This window comes from Durio zibethinus, chromosome 3 (assembly GCF_047325235.1).
Source record: "Durio zibethinus cultivar Kanyao isolate XHJ-2024 chromosome 3, ASM4732523v1, whole genome shotgun sequence".
NCBI classification, from domain to species: Eukaryota; Viridiplantae; Streptophyta; class Magnoliopsida; order Malvales; family Malvaceae; genus Durio; species Durio zibethinus.
Genome location: NC_143164.1, coordinates 36119503 through 36145228, shown reverse-complemented (window position 1 = coordinate 36145228; position 25726 = coordinate 36119503). Strand labels below are relative to the sequence as shown.

General features: G+C 35.6%; 3 protein-coding genes across 19 annotated transcripts; 1 reads left to right on the top strand and 2 right to left on the bottom strand.

Annotated features, from left to right (window-relative positions):
- Positions 1 to 1233: 1233 nt before the first annotated feature.
- Positions 1234 to 15652, top strand: LOC111283689 (chromatin modification-related protein EAF1 B-like). Of its 15 annotated transcripts, none has more exons than XM_089758709.1 (23): positions 1234 to 1623; positions 2905 to 3111; positions 3243 to 3297; positions 3371 to 3468; positions 3562 to 5026; positions 5135 to 5254; positions 5442 to 5708; positions 6401 to 6589; positions 6777 to 6857; positions 7107 to 7164; positions 7243 to 7757; positions 7878 to 7931; positions 8464 to 8521; positions 8630 to 8820; positions 8923 to 8976; positions 9067 to 9147; positions 9400 to 9534; positions 9648 to 9764; positions 10909 to 11009; positions 11168 to 11383; positions 11558 to 11846; positions 12702 to 14444; positions 14852 to 15652. In XM_089758709.1, the coding sequence occupies exons 2-22, from the start codon at positions 2969 to 2971 to the stop codon at positions 14358 to 14360; spliced, it is 5946 nt and encodes a 1981-aa protein (XP_089614835.1). In that variant the 5' UTR covers positions 1234 to 1623; positions 2905 to 2968; the 3' UTR covers positions 14361 to 14444; positions 14852 to 15652. The 15 variants fall into 15 exon arrangements, with proteins under 15 accessions (XP_089614835.1, XP_089614829.1, XP_089614828.1 ...); XM_089758703.1 differs by having other exon boundaries at positions 12645 to 14444; XM_089758702.1 differs by having other exon boundaries at positions 11471 to 11846.
- Positions 15653 to 16378: 726 nt separating this feature from the next.
- On the bottom strand, positions 16379 to 17488 carry LOC111283744 (uncharacterized). Its single transcript, XM_022872346.2, is given in 4 exon segments — positions 16379 to 17010; positions 17012 to 17178; positions 17181 to 17316; positions 17318 to 17488. Coding segments are annotated over 4 exon segments (897 nt in total). The 3' UTR covers positions 16379 to 16587.
- Positions 17489 to 18347: 859 nt separating this feature from the next.
- On the bottom strand, positions 18348 to 24781 carry LOC111283362 (phosphatidylinositol/phosphatidylcholine transfer protein SFH9-like). 3 transcript variants are annotated; one of them, XM_089758712.1, is made up of 16 exons: positions 24643 to 24771; positions 24243 to 24388; positions 23855 to 24167; positions 22694 to 22793; positions 22237 to 22503; positions 22084 to 22161; positions 21880 to 21981; positions 21692 to 21741; positions 21495 to 21594; positions 21258 to 21347; positions 21070 to 21153; positions 20821 to 20902; positions 19768 to 20165; positions 19594 to 19668; positions 18680 to 18838; positions 18348 to 18578 (listed from the first exon to the last, which is right to left on the bottom strand). In XM_089758712.1, the coding sequence occupies exons 2-15, from the start codon at positions 24247 to 24249 to the stop codon at positions 18785 to 18787; spliced, it is 1800 nt and encodes a 599-aa protein (XP_089614838.1). In that variant the 5' UTR covers positions 24250 to 24388; positions 24643 to 24771; the 3' UTR covers positions 18348 to 18578; positions 18680 to 18784. The 3 variants fall into 3 exon arrangements, with proteins under 3 accessions (XP_089614838.1, XP_022727581.2, XP_022727583.2); XM_022871846.2 differs by having other exon boundaries at positions 24243 to 24285; positions 24643 to 24757; XM_022871848.2 differs by lacking the exon at positions 24243 to 24388 and having other exon boundaries at positions 24643 to 24781.
- Between the last annotated feature and the right edge of the window lie 945 nt (positions 24782 to 25726).

The window sequence follows — 25726 nt, the reverse complement described above, 5'->3', positions numbered from 1 at the left end:
TAAATTTTAAGTTCAATTTCATGAACATTTCCATTTTTACATTAAAATCATACAAATCAATTTATAAAGAAATTTAAAATTTAATAAAATACATTAAAGCCATTTTTTTCTTAATCTTAATAAAGTCAAAACTAAACAAATAAATACGAGGAGAGAGAGAGAGTATATAGTTAAACATTTTTCTATATTTTTAGGATAATAATATATTAATATATTAATTGATGCCATATAAAAAATTTAGGTAAAAAATAATAATTATTTAAACTAAATAAATAGTAAATTAAAAGACAATGTTTTTGAAAAAAATTAATAAATTAATTAAAAACCTACTTAAGAATTTGATTGAAAAACTTATTTGCAATGAAAAATATTTTTTATAATTAGATTGACACAAATCTAAAATTCTTTTCAATCAATTTTGAATAAATCTTAAAAACTTATAGCGAAGAAAAAAAAAGTCCTTTTATCCTTATCATCTTTTCTTATAAAACTCAAGTCCGTTATTTATTATTGAGATAACATTTGATATGAGTGATCATTTAAAAAATCATAATGATTTAATTATAAATCATTATTTTTGGTAAATGCTTTATATATTTTAATGATAATAATTTTGAATTTTTATCTAAAAAGGTAAAAAACTTTTATTATCGAGATGTAATAATATACAAAATTAATAATAGTCAATATAAAATTAATTAAAAATTTATTTTCTCTTAAAATTATAATTATTTTAGATAATAATTTTTTATATCTTCAAATTGATATTCATTTTAATAAGTTTAGAAATAAATTTTTTATTTTTTCTTTATTATAAATTTAACAAATTGATTTTATTTTCTAATTCAATTGTTTTTTACATAGTTTATATTATATTAAAAATTTATTTACCTATCAATAAATATATTTATTAATTTAATAATTTAATAATATTTTATTATAAAATAAATAAAATAATATTAATATTTTACAAATTATTATCTTTAAATAAAATTACAATAGTTAATTTGTGTACCTATTATAATATGTATATTTAATTTTATATTTTTAAATAAAATAAAATTATTTTTTAATAATATCAATCAATAATAATTTTAAATTTCTAAAAATGATTAATTACTAATCAAATAAAATAATTTTCAATCCCAAAAAATAAATTTATCTTCATAAAAATAATTGCTTTACTGGTTACATTGTGATTTTATAAAAAATAAACAACACTCCATGCGAGGAGTCGCATAGCAGCCCGAAAAGCAGCCAAACCAAACAAAATCTATGCGCAGAAAAATAAAAAACTAAAAATAAAAAACTAAAAAGAAATTATTTCTCCAAAAAAGAAAAACACAATTTTTTTTAGAGAACGAAAACGAAAAAAATTACACAAAGGACTCTTAACAGAGAGGGACTCAACAACGCGCTCATGGCTTGCATTTGCAGGGAGGCGTCGTATTTTAGGGTTAATTCGTGTCGTTTTGATTGAGGTCAGACGTTGGGGTTGAAGCTTGAAAACCCTAGGAGAGATATAGAGAGGTGACGAGAGTGTTAAAAAGAGCGGGAACGTTTCAGGTCCTCCCCGGTGCTGTGCCCTAACTCCCAATTGTTCGACTCCGTATCCCAATTCAGGTTATTTTCGCGCTTAAATTTTTTTTCTTGTTTTTAATGGAAACCCTGGAAATTGAGTAATGTTTCAAATTAGGGCACGATTTCCGTGATTCAATTCGTTTAGGGTTTCCATTTGTTTCTCTTGTGGTTTTTTTATACGCATTTCGATTGAATGCTTGTGGATTTAAGGTGGTCTTCTTATGTGTTTGTTTACATTAATTCGAAGTTAAATGCTGGGGAAGCTCATTAGGGTCTACGTTACATTGTTTCTACGTTACATTGTTTAGCTACTGATTTTCGACTTCTAGTGGTTATTTTCCTGGAATTTGAAGAGAATTGCTGGTGCCAAGCTCTTCATATGCTATCATTTACTTCTATGCGTACGCATATATATGATATGAAGTATGCTTATCCGGTGGCATAGATAGAATCGTTAATTTCTATAATTAATCATTGCTTTTGGCATTGCAATTAATGGCGGGCTATGCATTTCCTTTATTGAACTGTTTAACTGACCAAAACTTGTGGCAACCTCGCGCCATGCAAGTGAATTTTCAATTGATAGAAGGTGGTGAGTGAACTTAATTGTTTTTTGAGCTAATTTGGTTATTTCAGTTGCTGTGAAACTACTGTGAAGGAGTGCGAAATTAAAAGGTGAAAGATATGCAATCAATGTGCTATTCATATTCTTTTTATGAACACCTTGTTTCTCCCCTTTTGGCAACTCAATGCGGAAAAGAATAAAAAAAGTAGGAAGCACTTTTATTTGCCAGAAAATCACTGATTTGGAATAATATTGCTGCTCCTTAATCTAGTTCAAGTCATTCTATTCATACATTTTCTTCTTTTCAAATTAATGTACTTTGTTCTTTTCTAGGAAAAATCTTCTACAGTGATCCTTCTTATGGTAAACAACGTATATGCTGCATGCTTGATTCTTCTCTTACATGTATTGTTGTCCGTTTATTGGGAGTTTCTACCTTGTCTTTTATTTATGTTGGTTTTATACATATATGAGCTTCAGGAAAACATCCCATTTTTTATTATCTTGAGTGAGTTTGATGATATCGGTTTGTGCAATTGTGAAGTTTTATGACTTTGAATCTTTTTTGAATAAAGAAAACTGTCTTTACTGTGGTTATGAGGGTGACTACATTGCAACTTACCGGAGGGGAAAATATTTGTTCATAGTTGATTGCTGCTTCTATTTAATTCATTATTTTCCTTAGTTTTCATTTACTATATTTGTTATTCTGATTTTTCGTTTTTTTTTTTTAATTTTTTTTCAAACAACTTTTCTAGGTATTCAACAATATCTTCATTTTACATCAATGGGAGGGGCAAGCCTGTAGATATTTAGGTAGGGATGCATGGATGTAACTCAGGATCTGCTCTCTTAGTAAATGCTGAGGTTGATTCCATGGGAGGGGTTGTTGATGGCGGAGTTGGGATTGGTGTCAAGACCTCTCCACACAGGGCAGCTATTGAGAAGGCTCAAGCAGAGCTTAGGTGATGCTTACATTCCATTTTTTATAACTCATACCCCTTTTTATTTTCCAGAAAAATGTGCTTTAGTTCACATCTCTAAATACAGGCAACTTTTTTTTGTTCTTTCATTTTTTTTCTCTTGACTATAACAGGCAGGAGTATGATGTTCGTGAGGAAAGGAGAAGGGAACTTGAGTTTCTTGAGAAAGTATGCATTTTTATCTCCTCTTGCTACTTCCGATTTCTTATAGATTAATATTCACCATAAAACACATTGTCAGGGTGGCAATCCCTTGGATTTCAAATTTGGCAACGCAGCTTCAGTTAGTGTCCAGTCTACTTCTCTTACTGATCAGCATGCAGAACGTTTTGTTACCAGGTATATTCTTTTTACTGTTGTATGTTACACAATTATGGTTCTAAATTGTATTGGAGTAACTAGCTGATCTTCTGCTGTCCTTTGTTATTACAGTGAAGCAAAAGGTAGTTTTGCACTGACTGCCTCACCTCATGGTGATTCTGTAGAGAGCAGTGGTAGACCAGGGGTTCCTGCAGTTTGTGAACCCAATAGTGCTGATAATCTCTTACTTTTTGACGGTGAGAACGAGTTGCCTGAAGGTGAAAGGAAGTCTGTGCATCCTCGTAAGAGGAATACTGTTGTTCCATCAGAGCAATCTTCTCAGATGGATGGGACTCAAAATGCCAAAGAATCTGAAGATTCTGCTATTTTTCGTCCTTATGCTAGAAGGAACAGGACCAAAATAAATCGAGATGGAGCTCGATCAAGTTCAACAGATATCATTCAGGGTCGAGGTGTTCATGGCTCTTCTTTATCTGCTCGTGGAGCATCAAAGGATGGGAGGGCTCTGACCTCTGAAACAAATAACCAAAAGGAAAACAATATATCCTCTGTTAATACCATAAAATCTGCAATTTCTAATGGTGGTTTGCCTTCAAAGGTGATAACTTCTGATAATCAGTTGAATACGGAGATGGATGGTGCGCAGGCCGTGGAAGAAATGACTGACCAGTCAAAAGGTGATCTATCTGAAAGCAAGGTTGATGTTACAGTTTCCAAAAGCTTGACAGATGACCTGCATAATGAACCTGCTCAAGTGGAGGTTCATGAATCTCCGGTTAACTTGGCTTCTGAGGAACCTGATCTTGTTAGAGGGAAGGAGCAGGTAGTTTCAGCTGGTATTGGATGTTCACCTGGTGCTGGTGCAACAAAAGTTGAAAATGAAACTAGTTCTAATCAGCTAAATGGGTTTGATGATGCCAAAAGAGACAGGAAAAACATACTAAATGAAAGGCAAAATAGCAGTGCGGCAGTAGGGATGAAGGGATTAGATTCAGAGTCCTCTTGCACTCAAAACAGCCTAAGCTTAGATGTAAATAATGATAATGATGTGTGTATTAATCCAAAAAATGTTGATTCTAATGGAAAGCCCTCAGAACAAACGTCAGAAAAAGAGGAGTCACCAAACTTAGCTGTTGGTGAATTGGCAAAAGAAAAGATTGAGATCAAGGTTGTTGATGCTGGTGCTGCTATCCACGAAACTAATACTTCCACTAATCAAAATCATTCTTATAACGATTCTACTGTCAAAGTGGAGGTAGAAATTAGATCTGAATTGCAAAATGAGGTGAGTTGTCCTTCCAACAATGATGCACAACAAAGCAGTCATGCTGTATCAGAAGCTGATAAGAAAGTTAGTGCTGTGCCGGGTGATAATTCTAACTCCAAAAAGGAAAACTTTTCTGCTAGTAGGCCTCAAAGCACAATGGATAACTCTATTTGTGAGATTCCTGAGACACCTTTGTCAGGAAGAACCTCCATTGATAATGCTGACACTCAAACTAGTTTGGATAATCATGTGAAAGTGGTTGGCAATGTACATGAAGATTCTATCTTGGAAGAGGCACGGATTATAGAGGTGGTTTATTTATCGTTTTGGATGATATATGCCCAGTGATTTCTTAAATTTAAATGGAAGGCTTTTTGTCTTTAAAAAGCTTTAAAGGTCTGACATTATGGTAAACAGGCTAAGCGAAGAAGGATTGCAGAACTATCTGTTGGTACCTTACCCTTGGAGAATCGCCGAAAATCTCACTGGGACTTTGTTCTTGAGGAAATGGCATGGTTGGCAAATGATTTTGCTCAGGTATTGTTTTCTTACAGAACATAAATGCATCTTATGCATTCTTCTTGTTCTTTTTTCCTTCTTACTGACAGCTTTTGTGTTTATTATCTTTACTCAACTAGTGTACCTGTATATGAAGTTGACTAGAGAACATAATTGACAAAATTTGCCTATAAACTTTCTTTTTTGTTCTTTTATGTGCTTATAGGAGCGTCTTTGGAAGATGACTGCTGCTGCTCAAATATGTCGACGTGTTGCTTTTACTTTGCAATTGAAATTTGATGAACAAAATCAGTGTTGGAAACTCAAAAAAGTAGCTTTAACCCTTGCTAATGCTGTCATGGAGTTTTGGCATTCAGCAGAGGTGCTTCTAAATAGTAAGGATGCAAGTCTTGGTCCAAAGAACCGTGGCCATGGTTTGGTGGGGTCAAGGGTCAATGAAGCTACTGAGAAAAAGACTGCAGAATGTGATATGGTACTGGTTATATTCTTAGACTTTTATTGGTCTTTATTTTTTAATCAATTTATGCATGTCTCTCTGTTACAGTAATATGATAATTTTTTATGTTTAACTTTCTTATTGGCACTTGGTGCTAGTTTCTTCTATATTATTCAAATTCAATTACTGGTTTTGTATGATTATTCATGTTGGTTAGCTGCTTATAAGTTCTGTTCTTCAAGCATAGTATCTTACTATCTTCCACTTGCTATACTTGCACTGGGGAGGAAGTGGCTTATTTTAAAATGTAGAGAAGAGGTTCCTGAGAACTTAGGTAGTTATATGGATTTTAGGCTTGTTTTGGATTGTAACCTTTTTGGATCTTAGTTGTGATTTCTAGTGAATATGGTCTCCATGGTGTTTTAAGTGTGTTGGCTTGCTGTGGTTGGTTGGATGTCTTGATGATTGAGTTCATAGAGACTCTGGATGATAAGTTAACATTCAATTGAAAATGCATAAAAGCCTTTTAATTCTAGAACTAGAATCCAGAATATCCATTTAAATATTTGGAATTGAGTTATCTTTAGAGCTGTTTTGGCTACCTGCCTTCAGTTTTGTCTTGTGAAAACTGTGGAGTACTTCCCTCATATTCATGTTCTAGATTGTATCAGATCCTTGAAATATTAGTCTTTCTGTCTTATCTTTTTGTGCAACATGTTATGAAGCAGGGTATGGATAAGGTGGAGCAGCAGCAACCTGGAAAGAACAATGAACTAGCTATTTGGGCATATGCACTTAGATTTTTGAAATATAGCAGCTCCCTGGTTCCATCACTTCAAGCTGAAGCACCAGCTACTCCTGACGGGATATCTGACTCAGGCATTATGGACATTTATTGGGATGATCACCTAACAGAAGTATGGCTTAAATTTTCTTAGCTTTTCTGGTTTATTTACTCATTATTAATGGCTTTTTACTGTAGCTCTTTTATCTATCTCTTTTAATAGGTTGTATATATTTAACTCTGCATGCTAAGTTCTAGATTTCTTTATTTTTTTTAGTTTTACATTCTCTGCTCAAACTTTTTATGTACTTTATTTTCAGGAAAGCCTCTTCTATGCAGTTCCTATAGGTGCTATGGAAACCTACCGAAGATCTATTGAATCTTATTTGGCACAGACTGAGGTAAATATAGGTCCTTTATTGAGTTTATACATGCACTTTTTCTTTTGCCTCCCCTATGTTTAATAAGGGAGAGTGTTTTATAAATTTCTGAATAACAGAGTCCTGGATTGATGTAATTCATCTAAAAAAAAATCAGTCAAAGTTATCATGGAGAACGTATATATGTTCCTGTCTCTATGCTAATTTGCCTGAGGGCAGCTGTTGGAACTTTTCTGCTCAATCTTGGTTATTATTGAATGATTTTTTCAGAAAACTGGGAGTAATGTGCAAGAGGAGGTTGAAACATCTTTTTATGATGCTGGGGCAGGTAATCTTGACACCTTTTTCTTCTCAGTTTCATAGTCATTGAATAGTCTTCTGTTCCTTACAACTTCTTCAAATTCAGAGTTTGGATATGATGACTTTGTGTATGATGAGGATGAAGGGGAAACAAGTACGTATTATTTGCCTGGAGCCTTTGAAGGTAGCAAATCATCAACATTAAACCAGAAAAAACAGAAGAAGTCAATGAAATCATATGCTGCAAGGCCATATGAAATGGATGCTGATTTGCCATATGCAAACTGTGCTCAACAGTCGATGTTGATAGGAAAAAGGCCCCCCAGTAGTCTAAATGTTGGTCCAATTCCAACAAAACGTGTGCGCACTGGTTCCAGGCAGAGGGATTTAAGTCCTTTTAGCAGTGCAGCTGCTGGTGGTGGTTTACAGGCTCCGACAAAAACAGATGGTTCTAGTGGAGATACCAATTCTTTTCAGGATGATCAGAGTACTTTACATGGAGAATTCCAGATCCAGAAAAGCATGGAGGTTGATTCACTTGGGGACTTTGAAAGGCAGCTACCATATGACTGTATAGAAACACCAACAAAACCTAAAAAGAAGAGAAAGGCCAAGAATCTCGTACGTTGTAATTCTTCTGTTTTAACTAACACTGGGGTTTGTTTATCCCTGGCACAGTATGGATAGTTCTATTATTTGCCTTCATAGTTTCTAATGGTGCCTGAATTTTGTTTTTGGTAGGGTTCTGCATATGATCACGGTTGGCAGCTGGAATCTACTTTTCACAATGAACAGGTGAAATTTTTATATTTTATCTTCCCAAGTTGCTTATCTTGATATAAATAAACTCTTTCCATTTCTTTTGCTCCATTTTCTTTCTAGCTTAAAAAAATAGCATATTTATTTTATTCATTAAGAAGTTCAAATTTTTTCTGCCTGGATGAGTAATTACCATTTTGAGGTTCTTGTGTATTTTACTTTAAAGTGTAATTTTACCTCGCATAAGATTCATTTTTCTAAGATATTACTGGTTTTTAAGTTGATTGCCAAATATCCTTTCAGTCGGATTTTGTTCCATTTTTTTTTTTTATTAAGGAAACTTTTAAAGTTTTAAGTTCCTTTAGTATTTTCAATTTTACATCTGACCAAGTTGACATCCTGCCTTCCATGATAGATTTGAGGGTGTCGTAACTCAATTTTTTTTTTCTTGCAGCATTGAACGTTATCTGCATTTTCTTCTGATCTTCACTTGTGTTTGCCAAATATTATGTTCTATGCTATTTTTTGATTGATAATCTCATGTTAGATGGTGCTATTTCTTTTGCAGAGGGATTATTCCAAAAAGAGACTGGAGAGTCATCATTTTGATTCTAATGGAACCAGTGGTAAAGCTCTTTTTATCATATTTGATCTAATGGTTGGTTACTTGGTTGGATATATCTATCTGGTGTTGTGTTCTTCATCCTTCACATTTTCAATTGTCTGTTTCTTAGGTTTATATGGGCAACATAATGTCAAGAAGCCAAAGATAACAAAGCAACAGACGGATAATGCTTTTGACATCACTCCAAGTGGATCTATCCCTTCACCAGTAGGGTCCCAAATGAGTAACATGTCCAACCCCAACAAAATTATTAGAGTAATTCACAGTCGTGACAGGAATAGAAAAGCTAAAACTCCTAAGGTAATTTTTCCCCTTGCCATTTTGTTAATTGTCTGGCTGATAATGTCTTCATAGTTGTCTTAGCTCTGGTGTAATTATTAAATCCATGCAAACTTCTTCCAGACTTCTGCTGGTCAGCCAGGTTCTGGTTGTCCATGGTCACTATTTGAAGATCAGGTTAACTTTTGTTATCTTTTCTTGAACTTATCCTTCAATTGCTGTTAGCATTGTGACCAGGCCTTTGAGATGTTACTGTATTATGTTCAGGCACTTGTTGTCCTTGTACACGACATGGGTCCAAATTGGGAGCTTGTAAGTGATGCTATCAACAGTACTTTTCAATTTAAGGTTAGTAACTGAGCAAAATTTCTTTACAAACATATTCTGTTATCTAGGGCTTCCTTGTCATGTGTCTGAAATAATTCTAAATTGCCTCCAATAATGTGTCACAGCTCTAAAAGTGCTACTTATTCTTTCATTTGTCTATATCCACAGCAGCCTTACTAATTTTTTGTCTTTTCACCCTTACCTCACTCCTCTGTTCCACTTTTCGCCTTCTTCCATTGGGCAATAATCTCATGAACTTCTCAACATTTTCAGTGCATATTCCGCAAGCCTAAAGAATGTAAGGAACGCCACAAAATGTTAATGGATAGGAGTGGTGATGGAGCTGACAGTGCTGATGATTCAGGGCCTTCTCAGTCATATCCATCTACATTACCTGGCATTCCGAAGGTCCACTCTCTCTCTTTCTCCAAAAGTAGTAGATTCATATTTTTATGTATTGATAGGGGACATTCCAGGAGCTAATTTTATCTTCTCTGATTGGCTTCTACTGCTTCATGCAGGGAAGTGCCAGACAGTTGTTTCAACATTTACAAGGGCCAAAGGAAGAGGATACTCTTAAGTCTCATTTTGAGAAAATTATACTTATTGGAAAGAAACTGCACTACCGATGGAGTCAGGTACATTGTGAATTTTAGTGTACATTTATTTAATCTCTAGAGACCCTGGCATGTTGGTAGTGTTAAGAACAAATCGGTCTGATTTAATCAACTAATTTGAAGGCAGTCTTTTTGTTATCTCTTACAAGTTCAAATTTACTGTTTTTTCATATCAGTTCGATGCAAATTCAGACTATGGGCTTTTTAAAAAAGACTTTGCATTGTTAATTTAATTTCTGAAGGGCGTGGGACTTGTTGGTTTAAAACATGCTAGATTTGTCATACTGCTGTCATTTTAAAACATTTAAATCCTTGCTTCAAAGAAATAGGCAAACTGGAACTCTTTCTGATTCTATTTGTTATGCCAAGATGCCACCTGATCAACACCAGTTTGCTGTCATCCTTCTTTTGAAATAAAGAAATGTGGATGCTATTGAAATGTTGGTTTGTGGTTGTTGCTCTGAGACTGAAATGGAAATACGGAACTTTCAATACAGTATTCGAAAATTATAAAATCATATGACAAGGTCTAAAAAACAGACCAGTGGTCCCATTGTCCTCTAGCCACAATTTTTAAGAAGGTTTCCATTAACACATCTTGGATAAGCAGGAAGAGCAATAAAAGAAGTGTTCTGTTGGTTGAAGGTGACCTCTTCTCTGCTTCCAGTCAGAATAGAGGCTTGTGCTGAATCCTTGGTACCCTTTGCATTTTCTGCTACACTTTGTCTGAGCAATTCATGTAGCACTTGAGTAGTAGTACAAAACATTAATAAAGAGTGATCTACCAGTTGATTCAAGCAATTGAAGGAGATTTTGAAATTTTAGATTTACCTTGAAAACATTGAATTAGCTGTCTTTGAACTTGAGATGTTGTGCTCCACTGTATGATGCACTTTGTTTATCCTGAGATTGTGCGCTTAAAGAATTTTCAAATTAAATTTCAACCTAAATTTATTCTATCGTCAGAAAATTTTTGCCTTTTCCTTCACAATTGTGTTAGCATTCAGTGATGCAATTGTGTTAGCATTCATTGGTGTGGCAAAAAGTATGGAGTTGAACAGAACCTACAGTCTGAATACTTGAAAGCATCCTAATTCACTTTGTTTACTTCACCTTGATTCTTCCAAACTTTACTGACTTGGCCTTTCTATCTTGAATTGTAAAGCATGATAACCAGGACATGAAGCAGATAGTGCCTGTCCACAATTCTCATGTTATTGCACTTTCACAAGTCTGCCCAAACAACCTAAATGGAGGGGTTCTAACGTAAGCTTTGCTGTCCCTTTTTTTATTAATGCTTTAGCTTTTTGATTCTTTTATCTTTATTGGTTTTCCAGTTTCATGTTTTTCATTGTTCATGCTTTCTGTTGCTTTTATTGCAATGCTATGCAATGTCGTTTTTATTTTTCATTGTCTGGATGAAGGCCTCTTGATCTTTGTGATGCCGCTATATCAAGCCAAGATGTTCCACCCATTGGATATCAAGCTTCTCATGCTAATGGTTTAGCAATATCAAATCAAGGAGCTCTGGGATCAATGCTTCCTGCCTCTGGAGCAAATTCGTCGCTACAGGGATCTTCTGGTGTGGTTCTTGGCAGTAATTTGTCATCACCATCTGCCCCATTCAATGCATCTGTCAGGTACTAAGCTGATTGTAGCTTGCATTCTCTGTATGTGTATACTTTCACATCCTAATGGCACAAATTTTGGGTCATATTTGCTCTCAGGGATGGTAGATATGGTGTTCCTAGAACATCTTTGCCAGCCGATGAGCAGCATAGAATGCAACAATATAATCAAATGTTATCTGGCAGGAATATTCAGCAGTCCAACTTGAATCTCCGTGGGGCTGTTTCTGGAGCAGATTGTGGGATTCGTATGCTACCCGGTGGAAATGCTATGGGCATGTTGTGTGGGATGAATAGAAGTATGCCAATGTCAAGGCCGGGCTTCCAAGGAATGGCATCTTCAGCAAAGCTGAATTCTGGCAGCATGCTCTCCAATATGGTGGGAATTCCAAGTCCGGTAAATATGCACTCTGGACCAGGTTCTGGTCAAGGAAATTCGATGTTGAGGCCTCGTGACACCATGCAGATGATGCGAGTAAGTCATTTACTTTTCAAAGAGCAGTATGATCAAGTCTATGCTTAAACATACTATTCTGGCTTGGGCTTCTTTTGTTCCATATAAATGGGTATTTGTTATATACCAATAATCAGCATTAATTTTTCCCCCAATAATTAGTGTATATTATCTGTGATACCAGTTCTAGAATGTGGGGACTTAATCCTACATGTTTTAATCATATGGCTTTTCAATGTTAATTATGGAGAATTCAATTGGAAATGCAAGACAGATGTTGATAAAATGCTTTGTGATACTTTATTAATCTTTTAAAGTAATTGGAACTCTGAATGACTGAGGATTGTTTACCGCAGAAGATCCCATCAAACTGACTTTCTTTGATGACTGTAAACCTTAATTTTTCCTTTATCTGGCTAACAAGTTGAAAGAGAATGAACTGTGCATATCTGAATAATTACTTTCTTTAGATGTAATTACTTGCTGAAACTCAGCAGCTGGATAATAGGGGTTTGTAAACCTCAATGCCTTCAAGTTGGATGGTATTCTAGCTGGTCGATAAGCAATATTCACTCTGCAATCAATTGTTGATATGAATAAAGCTTTTGTTTAGTATTGATTTTGATAAGCTATTATTTTATTCTCATAAACTTTAAAGTATTCCTCGGTATGAAAATGTGGCTGATTTGGCATTTACATACTTTGTTTATTTAAAGTTACATTGAACTTCTAAACAATAATGACATTGGAACTCTATAATTCTTGTAAATTAGGGTGTTGTACAACGACTTTCAAATTAAGATTACTTTTTTTTGATAGCCTGGCCAAAATCCAGAGCATGAAAGGCAATTAATGGTACCTGAGCTCCAAATGCAGGCTCAAGGGAACAGCCAGGGAATTCCTACTTTCAATGGGTTGAATTCTGCTTACCCTAATCAATCAACTGCTCCATCTGTTCAGTCGTATTTGGGTCATCCCCAGCAGCAGCAGCAGCAAATGCCTCCACAGCAGTCCCATGCACTGAGCAACTCGCATCATGCTCATCTTCACAGTTCCAATCATGCTACTGGGCAGCAAGCCTATGCCATGCGCCTTGTTAAAGAAAGGCAAATGCATCAGCGTCTTTTGCAGCAGCAACAGCAACAGCAACAGCCACAACAACAGCAACAGTTCACTGCATCTAGCACTTTAATGCCACATGCCCAACCTCAGACCCAACTTCCCATATCTTCTCTTCAGAATAGTTCACAGATTCAACCTCAAGCTTCAACTCAACCAGTATCACTCCCCCCTCCAACACCATCTTCACCAATGACTCCTATGTCATTACAGCACCAACAGAAACACCACTTGGCCCCTCACGGGCTTGGTAGGAACCCCCAACCTGGTGCTAGTGGGTTGACCAATCGGGTAGGCAAGCAAGGGCAGCGACAGCCCCAGCAGCAGCACTTTCAACAGACTGGCAGGCACCACCCTCAGCAACAGCAACAGACACAGGCTCAACAGCAAGCTAAACTTTTGAAGGGAGTGGGAAGAGGGAACATGCTGGTGCATCAGAACCTTTCTGTTGACCCTGCTCATCTGAATGGCCTAAGCATGGCCCCTGGCAACCAAGCTGCCGAGAAAGGGGATCAGATGATGCACTCGATGCAAGGTCAAGGCTTGTATTCTGGGTCTGGTATGAGCCCTGTCCAACCATCTAAACCTCTAGTTTCTTCTCAATCTATGAATCATTCCCAGTCGCAGCAGAAGCAGGTTTCTGGGGCAACACCCCCTTCTACAAAGCAACTCCAGCAGATGGCTTCCCATTCTGATAATAGTACCCAAGGCCAGGTTTCCACAGTGCCTTCTAGTCATTCACTATCAGCTGTGCATCAATCTATCCTGCCAGCAGCTATGGGTCCAAACCACCAGCATTTGCAGCTACAATCACAACCACACCAAAAGCAGGTTAATCAGAACCAAGCTACTGTACAAAGGATGCTTCAACAGAAGCAACAAGTGAATTGTGATACACCCAGCAAATCCCAAGCTGAGCCAGCTCAAGCTGACCAACAGTCCATGAACAGTGCTTCACAGATGGGTACAACCACAACCATGGCAGTGCCTCAGGTCGGTATTGATTCAGCTAACAACACTGTACCAGTTGTTTCTCCTTCTGTTGGTTCTCAGTGGAAATCATCAGAACCTGTGTATGATCCTGGTATGCCAAATGTGGCCACTGAAGTGGGATCCATAGCCAGCCCTCTTTCAAATTCAGCTGGTAGTGATCCGATACCTTTGGTCAGCCAAGGGTTAGGGCAGAGACAATTATCAGGTGGCTTACCCCCTCATGGGAATAATGCTGGGGTGCAGTGGCCGCAACAGCCACGGATACAACAATCTCCCACACTGCCACCATCTCAACAACACTACCAGCAACAAGAACGATTACAACAAGATCAGCATAATTCACCCCCACAACAGCAAACTCTGCATCTGCAAGCAGTGCAAGGCAGCTTGTATCACAGGCCTTTGAATTCTAAGCTGGAATGAAGCAATCTAGTGGATGGAGCAGTTCTAACGGTTATGGCTCCTGCTAGGGTTGGGTTTGCATGTCCTTGTAACAGCAGTGTACAGGTAATAATGATTGACAGATTTAGGTAGATGTGATATAGTGGTATTAAATGTTAGGTCGGCATACTAGGCAAATCAAAACATGTAGAATTATCATACTGTTGTAAAATTATTATGATAATCTATATCCTCTCACTCTCCCATTGTTGCTTGAATTGGTTTTATTAAAACTTTTCTGACTATTTCCTTCCCAATGCACCCTATCTTGATTGAAGGTCCAAATCTCAAATTATATTTCTATGGCTAACTTTTAACAGCTAGCTGTGTCCATGTGTACTATTTGGACTGTGCAAACCTGCTTCGTCCTCCGTTTCCCTTTTCTTTTCCTTTTTGTTTATTTTGTTGGCATGTAAATTTTTCTTTCCTTGAATGGAGAGTTGACACTAATTGACCTGTGGGTTTTAATGCAGATGAAGCTGGTTACTCGATTAGGGGATTGCAATGTGGAAAAAGGTGTTTGATATTTGCAGGTTAGAATTCACAGAAAATGTTTGACCTCTTGTTTCTACCTTGTTTTTGGGTTTTTGGGGGATTATGTATATTACCACCGGTTTAAAGTATTGGGAAGATGGAGACAGATATAGAGGCATTCGTACAGAGGTCACATCTCCCATTTCTAATACTTTCTTCCCCTCCTTTTTCCATGGTCTCCCTGCTAATGTGCAGAAGGGGGCCTATTTCTTTTTGCCCCGGTAGATTAGTGCATCATGTATTATTACCCTTTCAAATCAAGTTGGGTAGCAATTATTGTTATGGGCAAAAAAGCCTTAGGAAATTTTGTGAATATAAGGTTCCTGGTCAGTGGTATTAGAAATGATCAGCATCTGTCACTGCCATGGGCACCCAATGAATTATTGTAATTTGTAACAGTCCTCAGATTTTCATAATGCAACAAGTCTTCAATCGCTGATCCTTTTCCATCTTCATTGCCTGCTGGGTTTCCTATCACCGGCCTTGGAACCTTCATTCATTCCTGAGACTTTGTGTTTCTCATTGGAGGTAAAATGTGGTGCAACCTGAAATGCACTGTGGATCTAATTGTAATCTTTGATTTGTTTCAAATTTCAATCTCTGAACAAGGCAGCCAATCGTCGTGGGGACTCCTGAAAGCTGTATTACATCTCATTTAAATGCTTTCAACGACGCTGCCTGTCATGTTATTGATCTTCATTGGGTCATTTTCTAATGCTTTCTCATCTTGGCCTTTGCAATTTTATCTAATTTGATTTCCCTGTTTAAATAAACAATCAGGTATTAAGATATTATTACCTGTTTTAGTCATCTGTTTTTTATATATTATCGGCCGTCCAAATGCTCAACTGCTATACTTAGAACTACCCATGAACGTAGATCAATGGGTTGAGCTTCTCCTTTCAAATTCAATTGATGCTGAAGACTCCACTCCTAATGCTACTTATTTGTATGATTCAGGGCTTGATTAATTATCAAATTCCTAATAGTTGTTTGTAAACAGTATGAGATTCCCAATAAAGAATGCTTAATCCGCTCGTTCTTCTAGAGCCAATATGTTAGAAAGAAAGAAAGGAAATTTAATAGGATTTGTCCACGTAAAACTTGCTATGGGTGAAAAAATTCTAGGCATAGAAAACCTTAAAACATTATAACAGTGAAGAACTTGTAAAACGCAAAGAGGTCAGAAAATTTTGGTGAAAAAATTTGGTGATCGTGGCAACAAATAAGTACATAAACTATGTACTTAAAGATTAAAAAAAAAAAAAAAAAAAGCCCAGGAGGTCATATAGGAAAAATGGTTGTAACTGTACTAAACAGGGAGTCATACTATTTCCTGAAATCAGTGATGAAGAGATACGCATGTCAAAAGAAAGATGTTTCAGTGAAATGGAAGTAATGAAAACACAGCATCTTAACAGAATCATTCAAAGGTTAGCAAACTAATTGCTTAGACAGTCCAAGGAACACAAACAAGACGTAACATTTGGTCAGATTACAGCAACATCAAGACACAAAAGACACAAATTAATTTTGGTTATTAAAATGTTCCATCTTCTTCCCTTGGACAAAAAATTTCACTGAAAGATGAAAAGCAGATGCACATGAAAAATTGTCAGTTCCATTTAAAAGTCTATACAACCTGAACCTGCATAGAACAAGGATTGCAATGTTTTCAACCTTGGGAAATTCTTCAAGAACCCAAATCTTCATCCACCTTCATCCTTTTGTTTGAACTGAATCTGGCTGAAATCATATCAACAATTTTACCATGTGAATCCAATATCATCTCAATCCTTCTGTTTTCCATTTCCATTCTGAACCTTTCAGTTTCTTGCATCATTTCTATCTTTTTCTTTTCCATCCTCGTAAATCTCTCTGCAAATCTCCTTACCTCCATGGCTAATTCCACTACATTTTTCTCTTCCTCCACTCCCACAACTGTCACTTCATCCCCATCCTCTTCAGTTCCAGAACTTTTCCTCCTCGCCCCACTTAAGAACCCCGAAAACCGGTTCACCACAGTGGGCTGCCGCAAAATGTAATTAATACTGCGGCTTTTACTAAACCGGCTGTCTTCATCATCGTCATTCGTCGTTGTCATCATCTTCTTCCTGTTCCTCAACCAAGTCGTTTTCGTTGTCATTGTAGTAATTATTTCCAACTTCATGTCCATTTTCGGAATAAAAATTATTTCCACTGGTTGGAACAAAGGAAGTCAACGGTCGAGCCGAGATAGGCAAAGGCCCATGCTCTAGAGCTTCTATGGCCAAGTGGCGCCCGAAGAGAGGCCTTGGCGTTCAGAGCGGTAACGGCGGCGGAGCTTCTCCATCTTGTGAAGGCACTGGATGGCGGTTTTGACGGCGGAGTCGTCGAATAGGCCGCAAGGTGCCGCAAGGTGCCGCGACGGTTACGGCGACTTCTTCCCATTGGTTGGCTTTGAATTGGCCGCGTTGGAGAGAATACTATTTTTCTTGATAGGCTTGGATTAGGCTGAGAGTTTCTTGGTGGGTACAGGGAAGTGCTTGGGGGTTTTTTTGCGGGTTTCGAGTCGCTGCTGGAGATGGATATCACATTATTTTGGGGCATTAAGGCTTGGTCTAGGGGTGGCGGTGGTGGTCGGCGGTGGCGTGGTTGGAATCGGTGGTTGAGTTTAGGGTCTATTATGATCGATGAGATTAATTCTAGTGAGATTGATAATAACAGTAGCGATAAATTTAATCATTGTAGCAATGAGATTACAATTTTCATGAAATATATATAAATATAATAATAATGATGAAATAAATTATAATAAAATAAAAAATATTATTAAATATATTAAATTAAAATTTATATATAATAAAAAATTTAAATTATTTAACATTTATAAAATTAATAAATGATTAAAAATTATTTTTATGTCAAATAATGTATTTTTTAAAAATTGATAATAATATATTTATATCAATTACATTTAATAAAATAATATTAAATAAGTAAAATATAAAACATTAATTAATTTAAATATAAATACAAAATTAAAAAAATAATGATATTATAGTAAATGATCCAATTTAATGGCTCACTTAATCATTTTTTATCGGTGAAAAATTATTGCTTCAGTGTAATAAAAGAAATTCAATTACACCACACTAATAGACATCTAAATAAAATGAAATGATCCAGTTACACCCAAAAAAATAAAAATTCTCCTCGCACTTATGCTGCGAGTGAATTCAAATGAAGCCTTGGATTCACGTTCTTTAAAATTTTAATCGATCAGGATACGTAAAATTTGTTCTGGATGGGACTTGAATTGAGGTCCAACGTAAATGAAAATGGGTTGTCAATCCATTCAGCAATATTTTGCATGGCCCATCAGCAGAAATTCATATTTGGAAGGTAAATCTTAAAAAAAAAAAAAAAAAAAAAAAAAAAAAAAAAACTTGAACATAACATAACCTCCGCCTTTAAATGTATGTGTTAAATTTTACGAATGAGTGAGCTCAAATATTTGTTCTTTATAACAGCCTGAGAAAAAAAATGGGGAAAAAATTTGATGAAAATTCGTACCATGTGAAGAAACTTGAAAACTATATGCACAACTACATCTCCAACTACTGTGCTCGTCAGAAAAAGTTTTAGTAGTTCGCCATTCATTTGACAACTGTGTGTGTGTTGCATCTGCGCCGATTCCATGACAAAAAAGAAACAAGAACAGAAGTGAGATAGAATATTCAGAATAAGATAGAAGTGAGGCTTATGTAAAGGGTTAGTCAACCTACTTGAATCAGGCAAGAGATTTCCATATCTTGCCGTTATAGCATTGTTGAGAGACAACAGAAGACGCATGTTGGCTACCTTGGCACGTTCAAGCAAACAAGAAAAATTCATCTTCCTGGGTTTAAAGGTTTGTAGTTTCTTCGCCAACATGAATGTGTTCCCTGTAATGCCATACCGAATTCCATCAAAAGGTGCACTTTGTTTGAAGATATTCAAAAGCACTCGATTCTATAATCAATTCCGTACTTGGGAGTCAATAAGAAGAAAAAAAATATGAAGCATTTGTACTAAAATTAGCTCAAAGTAATTAGAGCCAATATTTTTCCAAGAATGACAGACAAAATTACGTATGCTAGAGTTAATACAACAATAATTGCACCTTAAATTTCTGCAAACTAGGAAGAAAATCATGAACCTAGATAAGGGGGTGTTTGGGAAGTCCAATAAACAAACTTAGTTCTCTGTATAAGACAAAGTAGGTAGATATTGACTCTGAACCAGGCAGACATACAACACAGAAAACTCCTTTTTTTTTTTCCTGAGTGGAAGCTTCCTTAACACCTTTTGTTGTTGCGAATCATCTATGGTTAAATCAAATATTTCTTTTGGCTATAAGAAATGGATAAATCAAGAATTCCAACTATTCAGGCATATGCTGTGGCTACATTAATAACATACAAGACTGATTATAATCTGAGATAGCATGGTGAAACTTTATTTTCCACCCTTTTTTTTTTTGCCTTTTTTTTTTTTCAAGTATAAATTGGTTCAAATGTCCATCCGACTAGGCAAGCAATCATAATACAGACTAGTTTCACCAAATTATTTTCCAACGCTAAACGGTTAAAACCCATTTTTATCTCCCTAATGAAGAATACCGGTTTATACTTTTTTCCACGAGAAAATAGGAACTTACAGCTAAGTTGCTTTCTTTTAAATGTTCCAATGACTCAGCAAGCTCCACTTGTTTTGATGCAGTTGCAAGCAATGCCTACAAAAAAATAAGTCCGTGTTAAGTAATCAGAATGTACAAACTACAAAGGCACAAAAACTGGTTGCAATAAAGACTAATAGTAGAAAGAGGTCTTACTTTCTTTGTTCGCTGTAAATCTTGTTCGATAGATTTAATACGACTCAATGACTCAAGAAGCATGTCTTCTTTTTCAGGAGGAATTTTTGTGGGTTTGTTAGAAAGCTCAGTTACTAAGGTTTCTAAATTTTGTAGCCTCTGCCAACATGGATGGAGTGAGCCCTCTTCTGCTTCAGTCAAAACACCATCATCCAGAGACCCCGAACCTGCCATCTGTTGATTCAACTGGTTTTCTCTTTGTTGTTTTGAATCTTGTGTTTCCAAAACTCTTCCCAGTCCAGGGGCTAAGAAATATATACATGCTAACAATTTGAGTACAAAGTGAACCACAAAACTTATTACATGGTGAACAAACTTTTTTCCCAGATTTCTTGGAGTAACATCACTAGTTACATCATCTGTCAAAAGCACCAAATTAAGATGTAAAAGCTAGCTTACAGGAGGAAAAATTAGCATTGCACATAAGAAGTTCTAGTGCTGCAAAAGAGGAAATAATGTTCTAATGCAATAATGACGAGTTAGCTTCATTAATAGTCTAAGAGTCAAAACTTGGAAATTTTGATTGTGAATACAAGTTCTAACCCAGACTGGCCAGTGAAATCAGATAGAGAATGACAGGCTATCAAGCATAGCTGATAGAGTATCATTTGTCCTACACACGGCAACAGAGATTAGGGGCTACTACTTTGGCTTTAATGCTGCCTTTATTGGTCTATACGATTGTTATTTACTATGATATGGTAGCAACTACAGCTGTTAAAAGTTCAAGAGTCACACTTCAAAATTTGATTGGGCATACAAGTTCAAACTCAACATGGCCAAAGACAACTTATCCTGTACCTTCCAGAGATTAATTATTGCTACTAGTTATGCTTTAATGCCCCCTTTAATTGTCTACAACTCTACATAATGGTTATTTAATATGATATAGTTGGAACACCTATCTATCTGACAACCGCAACATGCATTGATAATGAATTGAATGATCTGATTTAAATCAAGAACATAAACACAAATACAATGTTCAATAAGGATTACTGAGTGCTCACTCACTTGTTGAACTAGCTTCTTCAATTCTTGCAGCATTTTCTGGTTCAATAATGCCATGCATAGAATTAGGACCACTAATCCTTCCCTGACATAAGGATTCAAAAATATTAAATAATATTTTTCCATAGTAGCACAAAAGAAACAAGGATTATAAAGTCTAATGACTAAAATCTTAAAAGGAATAAATTCATAATCAAACTTAAAAGAGAAGACAGAACGGTGGGGCAGAGCCAATAACTTTGAAAAACTTACTTTCTCAGAAAGTGACGCTAACTGCATGAAATCTGAAGTATCTGGCCTCACATCATAAGCACAAGGTATTTCACTACTTGCAACCTGCCAAAGAAACAATTAACATGGAACATGATGCAAAGATAAATAATGATAAATTGACAGTAGATAAAGGGAACTTGATTAATAAAAAAGTCAGTGGGAAGAACCTTAGTAGACAAAAATTTGACTTCCAAATTGTCATTCTCAGAAAAACTTTCTGTTTTCCCCAAGTACAAGGCATCTCCCAAGTGTATCAACTGCAAAAAGAATACAGGCGATGACTTGTAGTTTAGGGCATAAAATAATAATTATCTCAGACATCAATATGCATGAACAGAGAGGAGTGCTCCCATAGACTATAATTATCTATTCATTTTCCTTTTGAACACAGACAAGGATCCTACCTTCATTATTTCTGGGTTATTCCAGGGTCCCTTGTCAGATCTAAGACACCCACCATCATTAGGGCATGAGCAAGTTCCACCCAGAAACTCAGGCAATTGGCTGCTTGGGAGATTTTTCCACAAACAAGTTTAGTTAAAAAGTCCGAAAACAACCAGGCAGTAAGATATTTCAGTAATAATACAAAAGAAATCACAACCTTGGATCAATAATCTCCAATAATTTATTATGAAATTTGTTTCCAAGAACCTGCATGATCAAAGAATACTTACGATCAGTTGAAACCCAACCTTCAAAAGTCAAACAAAGCGTGTACAAATATATATATATATATATATATATATATATATATATTCTTCATGATCACATGTTTCAATATTATTGTACATGAATCTTTGCAGTAGTCCTTGGATCAAGAAAGCCTTTTGCTGTGTTCCATAGTAGTTTAAATCCACTTCCAGCATTAACTATGTACATTTGATGTAAAGTCTGTGGACAGAATGCTGATGTTAGAGAAACAGTTGAGGAATTTATGCATGAATAATTCAGATATATCTTTTTTCATTCAGCTTAATCAAACAATTAAACCACCTCAGGATAGTTGTCACCATCAATTTTCTGCATGCGCATTACAAGATCATGTGCAACCTTGCCAAAGGTCATCCAGTTCTGCATAAAGAAGGAAATAATAAGAAACATGATATTGTAAGAAATGCATATCCTATTTAATTTATGAGCACTGACCAACCCCTGCACATCTAATATTGTTGTCGTACAATCTATATGCCTCTTAGCAGCAATAGAACAGGCAGGAAATTTCTCCATGAAAGCCTTCTCAAAGCCCTGCACATGATATTTCAAAAATCTGTCCACTGTAGTGACCTTCATAAGCTTAGCAGGGTCAATTTTACCAATTCTTTCAATATAAACAGGGCGACCCTGTTTGTCTATGCCATGGTAACCGTGGGGGTAACAGTGCTGAACTTCTTCGTATTCATCATACACAAAATCCTGCACATGCATCATAGCATCTGTTAAAACTATGAAAAATTAAACTATTACAAACAGAAAAGGCAGACAGTACATCCTTCATAAACAACGAGATACACATAGTTGCTCATCTCTGTCGTCTAATCATAAGTAGTGCAGTAGAAAATCGAGCAAATCCAAGTTTAAAGATGGTAAGAGAAGCACTTTTTACCTGTATGATACTCTCTACTCCATTCTCTTTCCTCCAGTTCAGCATATCTTCCCACATCAGGATAGTTTTATCGAGGTCGAATTTCCTAGCTTTCAAAAATCTACAAAAACAAATTTCAGATTTTTGACATGAATGAATATATTGAATGGAGTTTTTTTCCTTTTTGTCTTGAGGGAGAAGGGTTGGGGAGGGTGGGGAATATTGATTTTTTTTTTTTCTGTTTAGATATGCTAGCATAAGTATTTTTCAAAAATATAATTTGAAGTCGAGCTAAACTTCCACTTCCATGACTACTGGTTCTGAAAGTCTAGCCTGGAGGGAAATCAATGGTTAAGTAAGGGAATAACCAGCTCAAGAACTTCTAGTCAAAAGCAAACTCAGTATCTCATGCTTCATCACAGTTCCAGTAGAGAAATTTGCATTATGTTATCAATATGCACAAAATTCCAAGTTACAAAACATAGTTTTATTAGAATAAGAAACTACTCATAAACATTTGATTTAGAAAGCAGAATTTGAAATAATTCACCTTCTATAGAGAGATAACTTTTTCAAATTCTTGCTGCTAAAGATTTTATCATCAAAACTAGTAAAATGCCCAAAACTTAACAAATGGGGCAGTTGCAGTTCAGAAAATAAGTAAACTGAAGATGATTTGATAGAGTTCAACATGCATCTACTCTTTGTAATCAATAAACCACCAATTAAGCAATCAAGAAACATTTCTGATATTTTTCTTCGAAAATTCCTATGAATTTCTTTTCTAGAAAACTTACACATCCTATACATATCATGCTTAAATAAACAATCCAAAAATTTCCTTCTAGATTATAGATGATGAAATAATAATAATTTTCTAAGAAAATACAAGAAAATTTTGCAAATTTGAGAACAAATGGGAAAACTTATTTTCAGTTATAAACATAAATAAATTCTTCCTAAAGTCAATTGCAAACAATTCAAAGCTTGAGATGGGCCACATTATTCGGTCAGTACCTTGTCATTCAAGCTATAACTGGAAACCTAAAACAGCACAGATTTGCTTCAATGGAAAGATCTCATTATGTTATCAACATAGTTTAAGATTAACTAGCCACGCAAACGAATGGCATAACTTTTTCCGAAAAACGGTAATCAAAGTCTACAGGTTGGTTAAATTACCTTAACAAAGTGTGGTAATCATCATGGCGTGGGGGAAGCTGATCTTTTGCAAGCAATGCCTGGCGAAAAGCTCTGACCGCCTTTTCCTCCTCCGCGTCCCTTACATCCTCGATAGAAATCGTCGCATATTTGCAATCAGCCACGCGTTTGCCACGCTTCCTTAGACCATGTGTTAGCTTCGTCGAAGCAGTCATCGCTTTCTTCTTCAGGGATCTCCCTCGCGCCGTTCTTCTTTTCTCGTCCTCGGACGTCTCGAAATCCAAATTCCCTTCATTTTTAAATCTCTCATTTTCTTGAAATGCAATTACCTCTCCTGATATCATTAAAAACAAAAATTAATCCACGAATCACCAATTATCAAAATTCAGTAAACTTAGGCATAATTTACCAGGCATTGTAATTGGAATCCGAGACCGGGATCAGAATTGTATCTACAATCAAACAGACACAGAAGATCTCAGAAATAACGAGACACTGTTACTTTTATATTTGCAAATCTTCCAGATCTGTACGATTCTCTGTTACAGCTCGTTGCTGTTGAAAAACGATGAAATTGACCAGAAATTCAAGCAGAAATTGACAAAAAAGGACATGAATCGGCATACGCAGAAAAAAGATTATTACAAGTCACAAAACAGAAAAAAAAAAAAAAAAAACCGAAATTAAATCGCGTCAGATACAAAAATGAAGATCAAAACAAAATATCAAAAAAATAGCCTTCAATGGCATTTACTAATGCATCAATAAACAACAACAAAAAATTAAAAAGGAAACGTATCCAAATATACCTTAAAAAAACCCCATTCGTTTCACACAAATTAAACGGATGATTGAATTTTCAACTTCTCTCTTATTTCTTTTATATATATAAATATATATAATATATTATATTGATCAAAAGCTGAGCTAAGAAAACAAGGCGGGCTTTTCTCTCTCCAAACGAAGGAAAAAAAAGTTTTTTAATATCTTTTCTAGAATAAAATAAAATAATAATTTTTAAAAATCTTTTGAGGTCAGTTAGCTACGGAACGTAGCCGAAGCGTGTCGTTGTCAAAAAGCGTTTTTCTTTTTTCATTTTTTAAAAGGAAAATATCGTTTTCAGAGAGCGAAATCGGAACGTAGCGTGAAACCGCCGCGTCAGCTACTCAAGTGGTGGTGGTTCCGTCAAAGATTTATCGTTTGTTGTTCGTTGCTTTGGACTTTTCCTGGAGAAGGAGCGGGCTTTCGACGTTAACCGCCGTTAAAAGAGATGGGATAAGAGATATTATTAGGTGCGGTGGAGTCCACGGTCAACAAACTGGAGTTCTTTTATTTTTTTTATTTGTTTTTATATTATTAAAGAGAAGGCCAATAAAAATGTTTGGTATGTACCAGGTCAGATGTCACTGAGGTTTGCCACGTGGAAATTGGTTGGCAGGTGGGACTATAGGAACCCGCAGAAAGAGGACAGACCGACCACGTGCGTTTACGATAAGACCACCATCCCCTGCGTTGATTCAGAGTGTGAAGCCCACTTTAATGAAGGGCTTAAATTTGGGGATTTGTCATACGTTTTTTTAGCAGGGATGTTGATATTTCGATTTTAGAATTTAATTCAATTATTTTATTTTATTTATAAATTATAATAATTTTTATGATATTTAAATATTTTATTAGATGAATTTATTTAATTTATTTAAAATATAAAAATTATAAAATTCAAAATATAATTTTAATTAATTAATTAAAATTTTAAAATTAACAAATTTAATTCTATTAATAAAAATAAAGTAATATATATAATTAATTTAATTTTAAGTATCTTAAGAAGTAGCTCGGGGCTAACAACCAAGAGAAAATCTTAAACCTTGTTCTAGCTTTAGAGTACAGCTA

What these genes read in the sequence shown, in the direction of transcription:
- LOC111283689 (XM_022872268.2), top strand. Translation starts at nt 2,969, where the DNA reads ATGCATGGATGTAACTCAGGATCTGCTCTCTTAGTAAATGCTGAGGTT. An exon ending in CTACTTTTCACAATGAACAG is followed by an intron (nt 7,932 to 8,463) that starts GTGAAATTTTTA and finishes TTTCTTTTGCAG; the next exon opens with AGGGATTATTCCAAAAAGAG. An exon ending in TGCACTACCGATGGAGTCAG is followed by an intron (nt 9,765 to 10,908) that starts GTACATTGTGAA and finishes TGAATTGTAAAG; the next exon opens with CATGATAACCAGGACATGAA.
- LOC111283362 (XM_089758712.1), bottom strand. An exon ending in ATGGTGACAACTATCCTGAG is followed by an intron (nt 21,982 to 22,083) that starts GTGGTTTAATTG and finishes TTCTGTCCACAG; the next exon opens with ACTTTACATCAAATGTACAT. An exon ending in ATTTACAGCGAACAAAGAAA is followed by an intron (nt 19,669 to 19,767) that starts GTAAGACCTCTT and finishes ATTTTTTTGTAG; the next exon opens with GCATTGCTTGCAACTGCATC.